This window comes from Numenius arquata, chromosome 6, assembly GCF_964106895.1.
Source record: "Numenius arquata chromosome 6, bNumArq3.hap1.1, whole genome shotgun sequence".
NCBI classification, from domain to species: domain Eukaryota; kingdom Metazoa; phylum Chordata; class Aves; order Charadriiformes; family Scolopacidae; genus Numenius; species Numenius arquata.
This window is the reverse complement of record NC_133581.1, coordinates 53542998-53562587: the sequence shown is the minus strand read 5'-3', so window position 1 is coordinate 53562587 and position 19590 is coordinate 53542998. Positions and strand designations below refer to the sequence as shown.

General features: G+C 36.1%; 1 protein-coding gene across 2 annotated transcripts in view; it reads left to right on the top strand.

Annotated features, from left to right (window-relative positions):
* Positions 1-19590, top strand: part of STRN3 (striatin 3) — a 66079-nt gene that overhangs the window by 24877 nt on the left and 21612 nt on the right. Inside the window, exons 3-9 of one of the 2 annotated variants that reach the window (XM_074150018.1) lie at positions 170-243; positions 1651-1732; positions 2032-2211; positions 2679-2811; positions 4115-4256; positions 9871-9981; positions 18194-18334. In XM_074150018.1, the coding sequence (XP_074006119.1) occupies positions 170-243; positions 1651-1732; positions 2032-2211; positions 2679-2811; positions 4115-4256; positions 9871-9981; positions 18194-18334 (863 nt within the window). The remainder of the gene's footprint in view (positions 1-169; positions 244-1650; positions 1733-2031; positions 2212-2678; positions 2812-4114; positions 4257-9870; positions 9982-18193; positions 18335-19590) is intronic. The other variant, XM_074150020.1, reaches the window with a different exon arrangement.

The following is a 19590-nucleotide window of genomic DNA, read 5'->3' as shown; positions in this document are numbered from 1 at the left end:
AACTGTGTTCTTGAAAGAATAGAAATATATATGATACAGTAATTCTCACAATTTTATTTGGATAAATTGTATTGTGCTAGTATGGTTGTTTTAAATAGGAGTAGTAGAATGTTTTGAGTTAGTAAAAACATTGTATGCTAATTTGTTAAACATTTGCATACTTTTTCAGGGCAAAATATCATAAATTAAAATATGGCACAGAATTGAACCAAGGTGACTTGAAAATGCCAACTTTTGAATCAGGTAACTTTTTTACAATAACTTGTTTTAGTATAACTTGTCTATACACTGTTCTAAACTTACTCTGTTCAACTTATTGCAACTTTTGTTCTGCCCAGAGAAGATATCTAGGAAATGTTTGGTAAAGGTTTGAAAATCAAAATTAATTCACTGTTCCTTTTTGAAAGAGCTCTGAATTTCAAAGAAAGCTTTAAATAAAATTACACAGTTCCTTATTTAGCTGCTGCTGCACATTTTCTTATAATACTCCTTCTTGAAGGATTTAGTAATTTTTGCCGTTGTGCTATGAATCTGGAAGGAAAGCTTAAGTGCAGAATAAACAGAAGAAATACTGTTGTTTTTTGGTACTTCTATAGGATTCTTGTTTTCAAAGAATGAGGGGGGAAAAAATTTACTGCATTTGCTTTTGTTTTTATCCTAAATCAAGGAAGAAAGTCCTTAGAGAAAAATGAGGCTATCCTTAATGGTACTCTGGAGCACATCAAATCTACATTGCAAAATCGGAAGTTGATCATAAGTTTTGCTCTTCACAATATTGCAGACAGAGGAAAGCATTTTTCGTAACAACATTGGACTATTTAATAAGCAGAATTGCATGTGACTTCTCTTGAAATATAGGTCTTTGGGAAGTTGCACTGTTGGCCTGTATTTGTATAATGTGCCTTAAAATTGTGGTCTAAAGACTTTTATTCCACACACACACCCTTTTTTGTTTTGTTCGTTTTTTGGCTTTAAAAGTGCCAGATTTTGGGTATTTTTATACCTGGTTGAAACTAGACATCTTTATTCACATTTCTTGCTTGATGGGATTTTTCATATGTGTTTAAAAGCAGTGTAAGTTAGATGTAAAAATCCTTAGGCTATTAGTTTGTAGCATGTTTTATAGTCTCTGCCATTGTAGAGTGCAGTGTGTCTAGATTTTAATTGTTGAGAGTAAACTGATGGAATTTGTGTTAAATTTGACATGTTTGTTTTCTCCAAATGCTGATACATGTCACTGTTTCTCTATTTTAACTGTATTTTCCATGTTGCTTGCTAAGGATCTCTGCTTTGTGAAAGAGATACAGCCTGTTTTCTTAGTAGTAACACTTCTGCTGATCAGGGCCAAGTTTTCTTTTGTGTACAAGTTAAATATTTTTCTAGTTCCTTTTCTGCATGTAAGGGGCCAGGATTTTTCAACTGATTCTATTCTGTTAGAGTATTTGCTTGATGCTTCAGCAAAGAATTAGAAAAAAATATTATTTGGTTAAAAAACACTGCATGAAACTGCATCTAATTTAAAGCTTTTTTTTAAGATTTGCATTTAATTTCACTTCATGTCTTGTGAAAAGTAAATTGATCTTTACACAAAAACCAAAACCAGAACAAAAAAAACCCCAACCCATCCAACTATGACACTGTATCTTTCAGAAGAAACCAAAGATACGGAGGTTCCTGCAGTACCTCAGAATAGCCAATTGACCTGGAAGCAAGGCAGACAGTTACTAAGACAGTAAGTAACATTGTTGAATATTGGTGTATTCAGACTTCTCCTTGAAGCATGAGGAGCTGTATATATGCCTTCTCTATGAAAGAGAGTAACTGAGGTGGGCAAACAGTAGTTCATTTTTCAGGACTTCGTAGTCTTGAGCTTTAAGCAATATAGAGTAAAGTTTTCCATATGAGATGGAGAGCAATGAAGCATATTTTCCATAAACGATATAGTAGTGGCATTAATTTTTAACAGTCAATACTAATTTATTTCCTTTTTCCTCAAATATGCTTTCCCCTTTCTTCTCTTACTGCATCTAGGTACCTTCAGGAAGTAGGTTATACAGATACAATATTGGACGTACGTTCCCAGCGGGTAAGGTCTTTGCTTGGACTCTCCAATTCAGAACCAAATGGTTCAGTAGAGACAAAGAACTTAGAACAGATCCTCAACGGAGGTGAATCACCTTCATCAAAACAAAAGGGACAGGATATCAAAAGGTAAATGAAGAGATAAGAAATCCATAAAGTTTAAGTATGTTTTACTTGGTCATCGATAACGTACGTACTGGGCAGTTCACATTGAACCTTCAACTGTAGCGTCTCTGAACACCTATGAGTCTAGCTGACTAAAAATGGTTATGAACTTAACTGAAGTTGATCAATACAGATACATACATTCCTATGGATACATACATATGTGTATGTTATACACAGGAAAATATATTGTGTATTAAAGTTGAATTTATGTCATATAACCACTTATTTTAAGGTAAAATTCTGTTGAGTGGTGCTTTTACAATAAGGAATTCAGCATCTGTAGAAACTTCTTCATACAACCATTTCTTACTGTTTTGCTAGTTTTAAAGCTCTTAAGCAGTTAGGTAACAATTGCATTTAATCTGATTAATCTTCTAAAATCTTTTCAGCAAGTAAAACATTCTCTGTTAATGTTTTTGCTTATGTAGGAATTCTGGTGATGTTCTTGAAACATTTAACTTCTTAGAAAATGCAGATGATAGTGATGAAGAAGAAGAGAGTGACATGATAGAAGATATCGCAGAAGGAAAAGAAAAGCACCGGATAAATAAGAAACACAAAGTAAAAGATTTTTTTTTATTTTTTTTAATATAGATCTGAAATACCCTTCTTTTAAAAGGGAATTTTTTCCCCAGATAATTGTAACTGTGTCATATTAAAATGTTTTCTTTGTTATCTGAATGGATTGTAAGCAGGTGCATAATTAGTAAATTTAGTGGTTTAGTTAATATGTTACCTTAAAAACTTGAAAACAACCAATTAAGCTGTTTGCAAGTGTGACTTAAATGCTGAAAGAGAGAACTGATTTGTCCATCTCGGCTTCACTGCATACTTTGAGTCTCTTTATGAGGCAAATTTAGCATAATACAATGTGCATCCTTTTTGAATTTTGGAGAAGGTAGGGACAATTCCTTAGAAGAAGCTAAGTTATGTAATGGGAAAAAGAAATCAATTTCATGCCAAATATGTGTTTAATTCTTGCTTTTATGCGACCTTTTACCAAATATGTTAAGAGCCTAGCAGAGACTTGTCTCCAGTAACCTTCTGTTGAAGGTTCAATTAAGTTTTGTTCTGTTTTATTTTTCTCTTTAGTTTTCCATTCTGTGAGCAGCTTTCTAGATAGGATAGACTATATTACCTGTCCCTTTTTAGCTCTTTTTCTCCTGTACTGCAAGAGTCTTAATCTCCCAACTTGACTTGAATCATTTTTGTATGTTAATCTTTGTCAAAGTTACCTCTTTCTGCAAAAGTGTAAGAATATTGTGCAAGTCAGAAACATAGCCCCATGTGGAAATTTTCTTCACCTGCAGAAGGAGAGAAACCTTTTCACTGATGCCTTGGTAGTGGCATGTTTCTTTTGTTTAAGATGTAATAGAACTAGTAAAGAGACATTTTTCTGAAAATGCCATATTTTCCAAGCTTATGCTTAACACTGAAGTAGAACTGGAAAGCAAAAAGGAAAAAAGGCTTCTGTACTAGTAGAAAACACAGTTTGTTTGTAAAGCTTCTCTGTAGAGCTATTGATATTGCAAGAAAATCAACAAAATTTTCCAAGTGGTATGTTTTAAATAAAAAAATGAAGATGGGGATGTATGAGATTGGATTTAGCAACAAAAACAGTGTCAGTATTCTTTTAATTTCCAAATGATCACTAGAATCCACTGCTCATGCTCCTTTTTTTTTTTCAATAAGCAGCTCTAGATCTGACTATCTCTAAGTGTCCTTTTCTGTATTTCTTGTTGAAAAGTGTTTTCCCCTGCAACCAAGTACTCAGTGAGAATAATCTATATCACTTCTAACCTAAATATTTGAGTAGAAAATCTATTCATGATTCAAATGCAGAAAAATGTTTGTCTGCTTGTAGATTGGTAATGAAGGTTTAGCTGCTGACCTTACAGATGACCCTGATACTGAAGAAGCTTTGAAAGAATTTGATTTTTTAGTGACAGCTGAAGATGGTGAGGGAGCTGGAGAAGCTCGAAGTTCAGGAGATGGAACAGAGTGGGGTAAGATGCTAACAAAAGCATTTAGAAATAAAGGAATACTTGTTCATGATAGTATGTAAGAGTTGCAATACTAAGATGGTGTGAGTGCGTGGATGACTGTGATGATCAAATGCTAATGCTTAGATAATAGTGTATTGGATGCTGAAACTTTCATTTTTATATATATATGTATGTGCTGTTGTAGTTGCCACAAACACAATTATAGTTACATTTGGTTTGGGTTTTGGTTTTGATTCCAAAACTAAAATAGGAGTCTCTTTTCTTTCTTGAATAAGAAGGCTAAGATTCTGAGTGTCTTCGTACCTGAATTAAATTTGCTTTCTAATCTAGATTTTAATTTTTTTTTCCCTATTTGTTTCTGGTCAGGAGCTTTAAACTTTTTGTATTGAAGTTAAATTAATTTCTTTGGTGTACTTGTAAAAATGGGCGATTACATACTTATTTTTTCTCGTTGAGATCTTTAGATGTTATTGCTAATGTGACTTGCATTAATAGAATCAAAAAAATACTTTTGTATGTCCCCAACTTTTTATTTATTTATTATAATTTAGAGTATGTAATAAAATTAAGTAGGTTACAAATTTGATAAAAAACAAAATATGTTAGGTCAGAAGCTCCTGGACCCTACACATTTCAAAAGAAAAAATAGAGGGAAAGAATATGGGTAGGAGAAAGAATAATGAACCAAGTAATTCACATCCACCTTGAAATGAGAAATTGACCATCTTTGTTTCTGAACTGTGGTACTGTCTTTCATTGTAAGGCCAAAAAGTGCAAGTAGATCATCTTGTTCGACCATCTTATGTCATTGAGACAACGAATTTGTCATACTTAAATAAACACCTTGGTGAGCAAAGAGAATATAAAGATCTACAGAAATCAAAATACTGACACATCTTCCAGGAAAATCATCCCGTCTTGATTTTGAAGGTATCAAGGATTAGAAAGCATTCCTTCCTGGAAATTAGTATCAAAGGGTTAGTCACCTTTATTTTTAAAAATCAGTCTTATTTCTAGTTGAAGATGAAGCCGGACAAACTGTTACCTTTAGTTTTGGTCTGTTTTTAGAAGCACTTTAGTTGGTTGTTGGTGTTCGCCTTTGAAGGCAATGTTTTCTGATTAGTTTCTTGATCGTCTTTTTGTTTGGCCAAACAGGCAAATCTCTTGGTGTAAGATGTCTCATAGGCTCAAAGCCAAGGTTTTGACTTTGTTTGCAGCATCCCTTCAAATGTATAGGGATGCAAAAAGTTCTGGTTCTAGCATCAGTCTTATGATTATTGTGTATGGAAGGAAAGACAGCTTGTCACTATAATTCATGCAAAGTTTTATGCGTTTTTTCAGAGCAGACTACTGAAACTTACTGAACTACTGAAATTCCAAATTATTGCTTTCTCAGATTACTTCCCAGTCTGTTAGATCTCTGTTGTCTTCTCAGGTAGTTACCCAGAATGGGGGAATTCTGATTTATTTGCGATGCTGACTTTGCAAGTTGATGTTTTTTCAAACTTATTTTTGAGCAGTTCAGTTGCTGTTCCAAACTTTAAAATAAAATAAAATTCAAAAAATCTATTTTAAAAAACAAATTCACCTACCAAACTTCTCAGAGAACAATTTGAATGTCTTTTATTACAGTTTAAGTGAGCCCATAGCAAAAGTGAGACAGAGCATTTTGGAAATTTGTACACACTTGTGACAGCTTTTTTTGTGACAACTGGTTTAACTGCAGTAATTCCATAGTTACCAAAACACTCCTGTCTGAGGCAAGGGAGCGGGGAGGAGGAAGTAAACATAAACCTACTTTCATCTTTAAAAGTATGTGTTCTAAGTTTTGCCATATGAAGACAATATCCATAAGTTTGCTGTATATTTTGTACTAACAGCTTAAATGAGTCAGAAAACATTCTTCCAACTGTAGTAGCAATGCTTTTTTTTCCTAGTATGTCACTGATTTTAGTACAGGTGTTCTCTTCTTAAATGGATGTTTAAGGATACAATCTATCAGTCTTGGGGTTAAGTGTCACTTTTTTGAAGATCAGTGTGTACATTTGAAATACTTAAAGGCAATGCTTCTTTATTACCTATCAAAAATATTTGAGGTATTGTCTCACTTAAAGACCTTCTACAATAAAATAATACATTGCCTAAACCAATTTATTTTAGCCTGTCAGAATTATTTTGAACTCTATGAAACTGTTATTACTTGAAATCTCCAGGTCCACCCATGTATTTATTTATTTATTTACTGGGGGAAACTGCATTTAAATGAATACTTGCCAATACTTTCTGAACAATTGCATCAATCATCATCTTTATTATTTCAGTTATAATTCATATTTTTCTTCATAATGTAAACAATTGCTCTGTTCTCTTAACAGCTTTTTTCCTTCCTGTTTTAGTTTTCCTGTCATTGGCATCCTTCTATCACTTCTTACTCTTGCGAAGATTTAGGCTCTCTGAAAAAATACAGATGCTTACATGTGTATTTCTTTATAATGCTTTTATTTACTCTCTAGAAACCAAACTTCTGATGTTTAAGCTCTAAAGCTATTGCCTAGGCTTGCTTTTATTATTACTTTCAATACTTAATTGCCAAAGTTATCTGTAGGTCTAACTTCAGATATGCTAAAATATTTCATTGCCAAATTTGATAGTTACATTTTTGATATTGGAGACTTCTGCAAACCAACCACCAAGTGTGGAATTTTGTGCTGCTTTTGGTTTTTTTTCTTCCTGTAATACAGTTTTTTATGAACAAATTCTTTTTTTTTTGCTCAAAGTGCCTTATTTAATATACTTTGAGTCTTAAATTGTTTCCAGACATTTGTGGTTTAAAGTGTTCTGTCATGTGACATGTTTTACTTAGGAACAGCTTACCTTCAAAATACTGGAAGATGAGCAAATTCAAACAGTGTTAAATAAAGAATTGAAATACGCAGTACATTCACGAATGAATGTATGTTTTTAGATTAAAAATTTGTAAATGCCTTGTAGTGATACGGTATCATCAAGAAAAAGATGTATATAGAATTTCTTTGCTTAAGCAAGCACGAATAAATATGTATTATTATATACTATATTACATATTAAAGATACTACATATTATGTAGTCGTCTTATTCTGCTTATGATTTCAATGACTAACTACATGTTCATCACTGAATTTCTTCTCTCTATGGAACACAAAAGTTTTGTTTACAGATGAACCATGAGTCAGAGAATGACTGACTGTGCCCAGAATTTTTGGGTGGCAGAGTTTGACTAGAATTCAGAGTCTTGTGGGTCATCTTTCAAATAAATTAAAAAAGAATAACAAACATAACACCTTTTTCCACTAAATGGTATTGGCCAGTGGACATCCTGGATCCTCTGCACTGTCCTGATGCTGGTTTTGTGTGCGTTATAAACACCGTAGGCAATTTGAGGAAGTTCACTCCCTACCGAGGGGGGAATTGTGGAGTTCTGATTTATATGGCTCTATTCTGAAATAGCTGAGTAAGGCGTACCTGAGAGAAACACTGCTGGGTTTTGCTAAAAATCTTCATGGAAATTCATTTCACAGCCTCTTTGGTTAATCAGTTACTATTTTATCTAGTTTTCTATTTCTGATCTACATTTCAGCAGCTGATAGCATTGTTTTTGAGTATTTATGTTTGCAGGCTTATGCTCTTCCTGTTTTCTGTTGACTGAATGAGCCCAGTTCCTTGAAATTCTTTGTCTTGATATCTAAATGCCCTGTTTGTTTTGCAATCCACAGACATTTTCTAAACTTCTAATGTAGAACACAGACTGGACATGTCAATTTTATTGTCACCATCACTGAATTATGTGGACTACCTCTGGTTTAATACACCACACCTTTTAAAACACAGAATGACAGTTTTATTGTGGCATTCTTTTATTAGGGTGGTTTGTTTTTTTTTTTTATACACCAGCATTACGTTGCCGTTACATATGTTCAGCTTCTGGTTCAGTTTAATTCCAGAATCCTTCTCTGCAATGCTGCAACGTAGCTGATTATTTTCTTTTTATTAATAGTGCTTTGGGTTTTTTTAATTGTTCTTAACTGAATTTCCTTCCATTGGATTTTAGGGTTTTCTTTGGTTCTTTTTCCTAATTTCCTTCCTCTTTTGGTTGGGCATATCCTCTGACTTATCTTTCTGTCCTTCTTGTATTTCCTCACCAATCACTATTCTTCTCTGTCAGTGTTTTGGCCCTGCGATTATAAAGGTTTAGGTCTTTGTGTTTGCAGTTTGGTCATTGCGGCTGCAGTTTGGTGTAGGATGTCATTGTTCTGTTCCCCTCTCCACAGTTCTTTGGGGACAGCTCAGGGGACTTTGCCGTTATGCTGCCGGTTTCATACCTTCGCCACCCTCACCGTTTCTATATTCCACCTCTTTGATCAAGATTGTTTCTCTTTGTCATTGATTGACCCTATTTGAATGATTTTCTTATCCCTCTTGGTGGATGAGAAAATACCCTCAGATATTTTTTCATTCCTTGTCATGTTTTGTCATGAAACATGTACTTGGAATAAGTCCTACTTGTTTGCATCATAAATGCATGTTTATTTCTCTCTGTAGCGTATGGCTTCTCTTGTGCACTTTTATAACTGTAATGGTTATAACTTCAAAAATTGCTGTTTTAGAAAAACTCTGATATTGTAGGTATGATTGGAAGTTGGGTACTGAGGAACTCAGTTTTATTATTTTATGTCTAAAGAATTTGTGAGCGTAAGCTTAACTGGCTCACAAACCAAGTTTAGTTGCTGCCTAGTTGTCTTTTAACAAAAGTCCTTCTGCAAATCTTACATTTACTTTGTCTTAGAAACAAGTTTATCCTTTCACTAATTCTGTGTTTCCAAAAGTACTTGCAATAGATAGTTTAGAAAAGTGGAGACTTGACTTTTCTTGGAGTATAATTAACTCTGCAATATTTGTCAAACAGAAAAAAGACGTCTTCTGCATCTACTGTGGAATGTTGGATTTCTGCTAATTATAATTTATTTGCTGGAATGCAGGGGGATGTCAATTTATTCACCCATGCAAATTACTTTTCTTCATCTTTATGTAACAAGCTGTATTTATAGACTTGTTTCTCAGGTTGTATGTAGGACCAAGGTTTCTTTCTTGTGCATGTAGAATGAGTGCGAGAGGATGCATGGTGATCTTCATGAATAAACCGGCACTGATTTACTCAGCTTGCACTTTCATGAGTAATATAGCATGAATACTTTTATTTGCTTATTCAACACTGGCTGAATAATTTCTTAACACTGTCTTTCTAAAGATGCAGTAATCGTTTCTGAACGCCAATGAATTTTGTGTATTTTGAAGTATCTAACATAAGCAGTTACTTACGAAGCTTAATTTGTTTGCTCCTTAGTAACAAATTAACATACAAATTTCAAATATGTAACTGGTATTATACAGTGCCTTGGAAAACTGTATGAAATGAGACTTAGTATTTTGTAAACTTTAAAACTGAGACTGCACCTTTAAAGTAAAGATTTATTAAGAACTTTTATTAATGCTCTTATACAGCTATGATAGTAAATCGCCAACAGCTTGCATTGCCAATTGCTGATTTTTTTTCTTTTAATAATATGCTGCATGTAGACAAAGATGACCTGTCCCCAACTGCTGAGGTTTGGGATGTAGACCAGGGACTAATAAGTAAACTGAAGGAACAGTACAAGAAGGAACGAAAGGGGAAGAAAGGGGTAAAGAGTAAGTGCAGATTCTGAATCTTGTAATGCAACGCTTTTTTTGCCTATCTATATAGAAGACATTTTTTTCTCACAAGTTCTGCTTTTGGTTTGTTTTTGGTTTTTTTTATCCATTAAGCATTGTTTTCTGTAATGGGGGCAACCAACTTTAACTTTCTACCTGCTGAATGTGAATGTGTCAAAACCTTTGACAGCCATTTCCTAGATGAGAAATGTTGAAAATACATAAAAATTTAAGGTTAAATGAGTAAAGAGGGCCAAATGCTTTGGAATGTGAGTGTAAAAATAGTTAACAGCTTGCATTTTGAGGATATTCCTACCCTGAGAAGTTTTCTGAAAGATTTAAACTATCTGCTGCTTAAAATATAATACTGTGGTACTGTTGTGGGTGGGGTGGTGGTTTCTTTCATTTTTTAACATGAGCTTGAATCAAGCTATAATTGCTATTTGTGGGCTTGTAATTATTTGTACAATCTAAGCCTGTAATAAGAATTATAAAAAAGCCTGAAATGTAAATAAGAAATTTTGGGGGGCTTTGCTTTGGTATAATCCTTATTTTATGGTGCCCTTCACTTTTCTGTGCAGCTACCACATCCTGGTTGACTTTAAGAGTTTCCAAACCAGTTGACCTGTTTGAACTATGGAAGTTAAACCAAACTTCAATATTGAAGTACCTGGTAAAAATGCTTTTGTAACTTATGTCATCAGCTATACCAAGCTCTTAGTGGACCTCTTAGTGGACACAGTGTTATTAAATAAACAAATATCACTCTAGAGAAGCTCCCTTTGTAGCAGTGTTTTTATTTTGGGAGGATATTAGAACAGTTTCTGGTGATATTTAGTAAAAAATACTATTTCCTTGATTTGAAAAATTGTGCAAATATGTACTAGCTAAATTAAGTGATATTGAAATATAACACTTCATGAATCATAGAATTGTCTAGGTTGGAAGGGACCTTTCAGATAATAGAGTCCAACCATCAACCTAAGACTGACAAAAACCACCACTAAACCATATCCCTAAGCACCACCTCTACCCTTCCTTTAAATACCTCCAGGGATGGTGCCTCAACCACTTCCCCGGGCAGCCCATCCCAATGCTTGATAACCCTTTCAGTGTAAAAATTTTTCCTAATATCCATCCTAAACCTCCCCTGGCGCAACTTGAGGCCACTTCCTCTTGTCCTGTCGCCTGTTACTTGGGAGAAGAGACCAACCCCCACCTCACTACAGCCTCCTTTCTGTTAGTTGTAGAGGGTGATAAGGTCTCCCCTCAGCCTCCTTTTCTCCAGGTTAAACAACCCCGGTTCCCTCAGCTGCTCCTCCTAAGACTTGTGCTCCAGACCCCTCACCAGCTTTGTTGCCATTCTCTGGACACGCTGCAGCATCTCAGTGTCTTTCTTGTAGTGAGGGACCAAAGAACCGGACACAGCACTCAAGGTGGGGTCTCACCTGTGCCAAGTAAAGGGGGACGATCACCCCCCAAGTCCTGTGCACCACGCTGTTCCTGATGCGGCCAACAGCATCTTGGCCTGTCTTGGCCACCTGGGCACACTGCCGGCTCATGTTCAGCCAACTGTCGACCAACACCCCCAGGTCCTTTTCTGCCGGTCAGCTCTCTAGCCACTCTTCCCCAAGGCTGTGGTGCTGCATGGGGTTGTTGTGTCCCAAGTGCAGGACCCAGCACTTGGCCTTGTGGAACCTCAGACTGTTGGGTTTGGCCCATCAATCCAGCCCCTCCAGATCTCTCTGCAAAGTCTTTCTACCTTTAAGTAGATCAACACTCCTGCCCAACTTGGTGTCATCTGCAGACTTACTGAGGGTGCACTCGATCCCCTCATCCAGATCATTGATTAAGATACTGAAGAGAACTGGCCCCAATATTGAGCCCTGGGGGACACCACTGGTGACTGGCTGCCAACTGGATTTAACTCCATTCACCACCACTCTCTGGGCCGTTCCTCCAGGCAGTTTTTTACCCAGCAAAGAGTACTCCCATCCAAACCATGGGCAGCCAGTTTCTCCAGAAGAATGAAAAATTCTGTAATTAAGATTTGAATTTACTTTGTAACATCTAACAAATTAAAATTCATTTAGTGCATGTTGATTGTTCTTTTTCATCAGCTTTGCATGACTTGCATGTACACACACATACAAATATAAAATCTTTTATGAAGTAAAGATTTTCTTACCTAGCCTTTGGTTTGATTAGAACTTACCCATTAGCACCCCAATTACTACTGTATCAGCAGTTGACACCAAATTCACATGAACTATTTTGTAGGGTTAGAAACTTCCTGTTAATACTAAAATGGACTTCTTTTATTTGAAATTTTAAACTCCACATTATAGACTTTTCGAAGCGCAGTGGCTGCGAAATAACAGCAAGTGGTTTTAATTGTGGGGAAAATAAAGTAAATATTTAGGGGATCTCTATATTTCTCCCTCAGACATTGCAAAGCTTTAGGTTATCGCATACAGAAAGTTCTTGAAACTGTACTTACATTTCAATTCTAATCTTTTTGCACCCACCACACTGTTTAATTTCTACTTGCTGGCTTGTGGCAGGTAAGCATCTGTAAAACAGGGATAAGTAGTGTTGTAGGATTATAAGTTCTATAAAGGCTCTTCTCAGGCCTCCAGATCTGTTTTAGTGGCATTATTTTGGCTTGTCTAGGAAGAATTTCTCTTTCCTGCACTTATTGCTTCCTTATCTGCTATGCAGTCAAGAATTACTATCACCTTTTTGGTTTTCCATCTGTAAATCTGAAAATTTCCAGAAGAGAAGCATAATTCTCACCCATCAAAAATAACTACTTTGTCAAAAACCGGCATTTTAATGGTCTACATTCACTATAAATTGGTTGTGACTGTCATTTAGGATAAATAGTGATGATTCTATTTGAAATGTCCAGTTGCAAAATTTAATTTTGCAACATTATTATCAAAACTTTTCTTCCTGTCCTCTTTCCTGCAGTTCTGCAGGAAAGTCCATCCATCAACCTAACTCTGATTTAAAAAAAAAACCAAAAAACCCCCACCACAACCACACCACACACACACACACACCCCCCATTACTAAACTATGTGTCTAAGCACTATGTCAACCCGTCTTTTAAATACCTCCAGGGATGGTGCCTCAACCACTTCCCCGGGCAGCCCATCCCAATGCTTGATAACCCTTTCAGTGTAAAAATTTTTCCTAATATCCATCCTAAACCTCCCCTGGCGCAACTTGAGGCCACTTCCTCTTGTCCTGTCGCCTGTTACTTGGGAGAAGAGACCAACCCCCACCTCACTACAGCCTCCTTTCTGTTAGTTGTAGAGGGTGATAAGGTCTCCCCTCAGCCTCCTTTTCTCCAGGTTAAACAACCCCGGTTCCCTCAGCTGCTCCTCCTAAGACTTGTGCTCCAGACCCCTCACCAGCTTTGTTGCCATTCTCTGGACACGCTGCAGCATCTCAGTGTCTTTCTTGTAGTGAGGGACCAAAGAACCGGACACAGCACTCAAGGTGGGGTCTCACCTGTGCCAAGTAAAGGGGGACGATCACCCCCCAAGTCCTATGCACCACGCTGTTCCTGATACAGGCCAAGATGCTGTTGGCCGCCTTGCCCGCGTGGGCTCACTGCCGGCTCATGTTCAGCCGGCTGTCGACCAACGCCGCCAGGTCCTTTTCTGCCGGGCAGCTCTCCAGCCACTCTTCCCCAAGGCTGTGGTGCTGCATGGGGTTGTTGTGACCCAAGTGCGGGACCCTTCAGAACTTCATCTCTTGCTTTGCTCTTCAGTGTGTTGTCAGACTTTTTATCAGAATTTATTTGGAGCAATAACAGAGTTTATATGCATGGGAGTGTATATATCATCATAAAGATCAAATAAATGTGCATTGACTATCACCTCTTGCAATACTTTAAGGACAGCATAATAGGGCAGACATTCTAATGGGTTCTTTTGATGGATATGTTGGAAACAACCAAATCTTCATTTAGGCTGCTCTGTTTGTAGCCCTGGCCCAGGTATGGTAAAGTCCATTCCATATGTAGAGATAAGTAACTAAACAGAAGTAGATTTGATTCTCTTTTGATGGTCCTGTAGTCTGCATTCATATGTATTCTTTTAGATCATCTTCTTTCAGCACATATGTTTTCATAATGTAATACTTACTTTTTTTCTCTTTTTGGGTTGGGGTGGTTTTTTTTCTGTTACAATAGTCACTATGTTATGTGGAAATACTGCTTTCTTATCTCTCTTATGAAAAGACCTTAAAAAAACCCACCAACCCTCACCAAACCAACAACCACCCTGTACTTTAAATTCCTTTATAATATCAGCTGTAAAATAACCCAAAACCTGTTTATTGAAGAGTTTTTATATTTAAAAAAACCCAACCAAACAAAAAAACCCCACAACACAATTCAACCACAAGGTATTCTGGACTTCATTGTGATAAATAGGTAAGGATTTACGTTTGGTTTCTGTGAAACCAGGCTGAACTTTTACAGTAATATGCTGAATTTAAGGCCAGTTTTTGCCAAATTTTGCTAAGATCCGTTTTGGCAGGTAAATCAGGGGATGACTGTTTTTCAGATATAGTCTTGTCACATTTTCAGGCCATAACAGTGGAGATGATACATATCTCATTTCATACTATCAGGTCAGAGTTATGTGTTCTCAGCAATTTGAAAAACAGTTGTCACGTATTAAATTGTATGTGTGTATCACTGCTAAAATGAAGATCACTTTACTGATTTTCCTTAGGTTCTTTGAAACTTTTCTCACTTTTTTACTTTCTTGCTCTCTTCCCTCAGTCTAATCTTTATTTATGAAATGGTATATGTTCCAATCACTTTGCTAGCCTCGATTTCTGCGAGTACAGTGTAATAGTTGATAGGCATGAAAACAGATTTGGATTTTATCATCTTCATTAACATCACCTGTTTATGTGTAAGGATCCTTCAGTGTGTTATATTCAGACTTGGGCTATTACATCTTGGAGCTAGTAGAAATCTGTTTATGGCTTCTTAGACTACAGCATCTCAGACAACAACTTTTCAGCACTGAATATTCAATTACCTTTTTCACTTTTGATCTCTGAAGGAGGATACACTAAGATGGGATTGTAGGTGTTTTGCTTTTGTTCATAACAGGTTCGTGTTTACTGTTTGTTTTTTTTTCTTCTAATCTTTTGTTGAGGATGAGTCATCCATTTTGTGCCTTGACCATGGCTGCTTGTGCAGAGACAGCACATTCTTATCCTTCAAAATTTCTTTGTAACATTTAAAATGCTTTAACAATTATGTGAAGGTACACTTCTATTTACTTCAAAGCAGAAATCTGGAGAGTCTTTTGTGGTAGTGGCACAATCTTGAATATTGACATTTTTCAGCGTGAAATACAGAGAGGTTGTTGGGAACAGCAGCTGTTCTTTTGTAAGCTTTAGAAAGGAGTTTCTCTTTCTATTGAATGATGGATTGAGGGCTATCCTGAAGTTGTGCCTGAAGGACAAGAAGTGACTAAACATACTGGCCAGCAGGTCAAGGGAGGTGATTCTGCTCCTCTACTCTGGTGAAAGCCCACCTGGAGTACTGTGTCCAGCTCTGGAGCCCTCAGCACAGGAAAGACATGGACCTGTTGGAGCAGGTCCAGAGGAGGGCCACAAAAATGACCAGAGGGATGGAACATCTCTCATGTGAGAACAGCCTGAAAGAGTTGGGGTTGTTCAGCCTGGAGAAGAGAAGGCTCTGGGGAAACCTTATTGCAGCCTTTTAGTGCTTAAAGGGGATTTATAAGAAAGATGGGGATAGACTTTTTAGCGGGCCCTTTTTGTGATAGGAAAAGGGGTAATGGTTTTATACCAAAAGAGGGTAGATTTAGACTAGATATAAAGAAGAAATTTTTTACCATGGCAGTGGTGAGACACAGGAAGAGGTTGCCCAGAGAGGTGGTAGATGTCCCATCCCTGGAAACATTTAAGGTCAGATTGGACAGGGCTCTGAGCAACCTGTTTTAGTTGAAGATGCTCCTGCTCGTTTCAGGCAGGGTTGGACTAGATGGTCCTTTAATGGTCCTTTCCAACCAGTTATTTCTGAGTGTGCTCTGAGACAAACTTCTTATGCCCATATGTTTGGTGTGAAAGTACCTCCAGAAGATGCCTTCAGTTTAGATGTGAATACGAGTTTATAAGCCATTTTTGGCATTTTCCTTCCACGTGTTGAATGGTTCATGCATATCGACATGGAGAAGACAAATGTTGATAGCAAAGGGTATGTTAAAGTAGATAGTTTAGGGTACCATGTCATTTATTGATTGCTCTATAATATCTTCAAGAATTTATCTGCTGCTGGTCACCATAGGTGGCTGGCTGAGAGCCAGCTGGAATGAAGACAAAAGCAAGCTTTGTGGTCTGTAGGCCAGAAACCTGACCGTTTTAAGAATGACTTTTTTATATGAGATCTCACCTGCTGACTTGACTGCAATTAAGTACTACACCTTTGAAATGAAATCCTCTCAGCCTAGTGGCTATTAGAAAAAAAAGTGTTGGCGCAAAAAGACACGCTTCATTTTAATTATTTTACACGTACTTCATTAGCTGAGATCACAGGTTTTGAGAGTCACTTCTACTAGAGAGTGAAATCGAACTTAACTACTCAGGAAATCTGTTGAATAAGGAAAACTTTTGGAAGCCATTTTTCTTCTCGGACAACTTCTGGGTAGCAGCCTTTGTGAAAGAAAAATGTGAGAAACACAAAAACTAAGGTATTGGGTGTTCTATATTATTTGGCAAAATAAAAATGTTTTGCAAATATTAATGAGGATAGTTATGTAGCATCCCTCTTGGGGTATGCGTGGTTTACTTTTGCTATGATTCTACTTCCAGAAATGTTTTTCCTTGTCATCATTCTTTTCAGAGAATTCAATTATTGAGGGAGAGTTATTTTTGAACACATCCATTTAAATGATTTTTTGTCAGTATGATCTAAAAATGGAAATGATCAGATATTATTTGAAAGAGTGGCTTTAGTGTTTTAACTGTTCAGAGGGACAGTTCTGCTTTTGATAAATCATCTGTAATAACAGTGTTTAACTTTTTTGAGAATTAAGGCTTTCTTTTAGTTTTTATTTCCTTTAGTAAAAGTGGTACATGTTACTTCAGAGTATAAGAAATTGTTTCCTGATATTTACTTTACTAAAAAATGGACATATTTGAAAATTATTTTGGTTCTAATATGCCCTTCTAAATACAGTAAACACTTCATTTTAGCAAGTTTAAAAGTATAGTTTTGGGGGGCAGGGTAGTGGGGTTTTTTTATTTCAATTGTTCTACAATAGAGCTGTCTGCAATCCCAGGAAGGACTCTTTTATTGATCAAAAGCTGGTTATGTCTTGCATCATTGTGGATCATTTTCTTTAAAGAGATTTTGGCCCTGAAATTTCACTTTATGATTGAAGCTTGACTTTTTGACATGCAAGCTGTAAGATGGAATCGGGAATGAGTTTATTAATTAAAAAAAATTAAGTTATACTGTTCTTGTCTGCTAGTGTCGACATCATGAATTTAATGCATATATAATTCATTATGATTTGTTTCTAGAGGCATGCTTGTATAATAAGGGTAATATACATCTGCAGTTTCATACATTGCTCTTGTGTTTAATAAACACATTATACAATTTAATTACCATTCCAAAGCAGGGAAAGTTAATTGTTTGTTGCACCCCCTTATGACTTGTCTGTACTTTTTTCCCTCATTTTTAAGCTTATTTTTTATTTGCACTCTGTTTTTCAGTGTTAAATTGTTTAGTATAGTTAAAGTTGTGTAATATTATTAGCAAATGTTTAATTCATCTGTATTTTGTTTAATAGTTAATGTTCTTTTAATATTTGTCTTGACTTCTCAGTAGGGCTGTAAGATGATTTTTTTTCTCCCCTACAGGAAACTGTAGAACAGATCTACAGAACCCAAAGGAGTTATTCTTTGATTTAGTAAATTAAAACTGTTTGCATGTAGTTTTCAAATTTGATGCGTTAACTCCTCCTTTTGATTTCCAAAAGATGAATTTCATTAATATACAAAGACAAAAGCAAAGCATTGTATTTATTTTAAGGAGGTCCCATCAGTAATTATTCTTGTTTAATTAGTTTAATGGCTTTTTAGACTTCAGTCAAGTCAAGCGGTAGCAATCAAATGAATCTTTGCTGCTGACGTTAATTTACAGGAGTCAACAGGACAAAACTTCACGACATGATAGCTGATCTGGGCGATGATGAGATACCCCACATCCCTTCAGGAATCATTAATCAATCTAGGTCACCCTCTTCTAGAATGACTGATCATGAAGGTGCAAGAGCAGAGGAAGGTACAAAAAATTCAGCTACTTGTTATATTTCAGGAGATTTCTTCTAGAAAGCACACGCTGTAATTTACTGTCCCCTCTAGAAAGCTTAATGCGATTGCAGATTGCCACATTATTATTTTATTTGCAAATCTTCCCAAATGTTTTTATGAGAATGTCTCGAGCTTCTGTGGCTTATCATAACTCACCATTATTTCATAAGTTTTTTTAAAGAACTTCATGTACAGCAGTGTGTTCTGAAACTATTCACTATTAAATCCCTGTTTGCTGACACCCCCTGTTAGCAAAACCTTTTACAAATAGGGTGTTATTGATTGAGGGGGGAAAAAAGGTGAGTATTAACATTTTATACACAGTTTGCATTTTAAAGTGAAATTTATAAGTGGTTATTTAAGTTATGAGACTTACTTGTCTCTCTTCCTCAAGTTTAATGTTCTCTTTTTAAAAATTCTCTTGCTCTTTATACACAAGTGTACAAAGACATGCTTTCTTTCCAAAGTATTGGTTTCAATTTCGAGATTATCTTAGGCAATGGAAGTTAGTGGCAAACTATTACCTAAATAGTCCAAAATCTTGTGTTCAGCTTTAAGGTTTTTGTTTTAAAGGAATGATTTTCCTTGTATTAGCTTTGAGATTAGAATACCATTATGTAGATCTGTCCTCAGAACATTTTCATTCAAAATACTCAGCTGAATTCAGATTTGGCTCTTTTATGATGATTTTGAACTGATAAGCCCTGGCATGGAATCAGCTATACCAGAAGTGGAAAGAATTTGCTTTATTTCTGATCCTGATGACCTGTTGGTTCTCCTATTACTCTTTCACCCCTGCCCCCACAAATGCCTGTCACCAAGTAAGCAGAAAAATAGAAATTTTGCAGGGAGGTTTTTCTGTTGCTCTCCCGAACTGTTAGTTTACAAAAGTGTTTGTCTTCCTACCTTATCTTTTACTGCCTTTGTTTTTATTTACAACTTAAAGTTGAACCAGTATCAAAGTTACCTGCGGAGTGCAATTGAAAAACCTACTGGTGAAGTTCCACTTGCTAAAACTTGTGGACATACATTTAGGTTGTGTTTAGGTTTAGTATTTACACGCTTTAGGTTGCCTTTTAGTCCTGTTAAGGTATTGAGGGCATGTTGCAGTTCCCTCAGTCTGTCTTAGGCTGTAACATACATATTATGCCAGGGAACACGGATATTCTGTGTTAAGGACAGGCTATGTAGCTGTTGTCTCGTTCAGAGACTTTAGATCTAAAATAA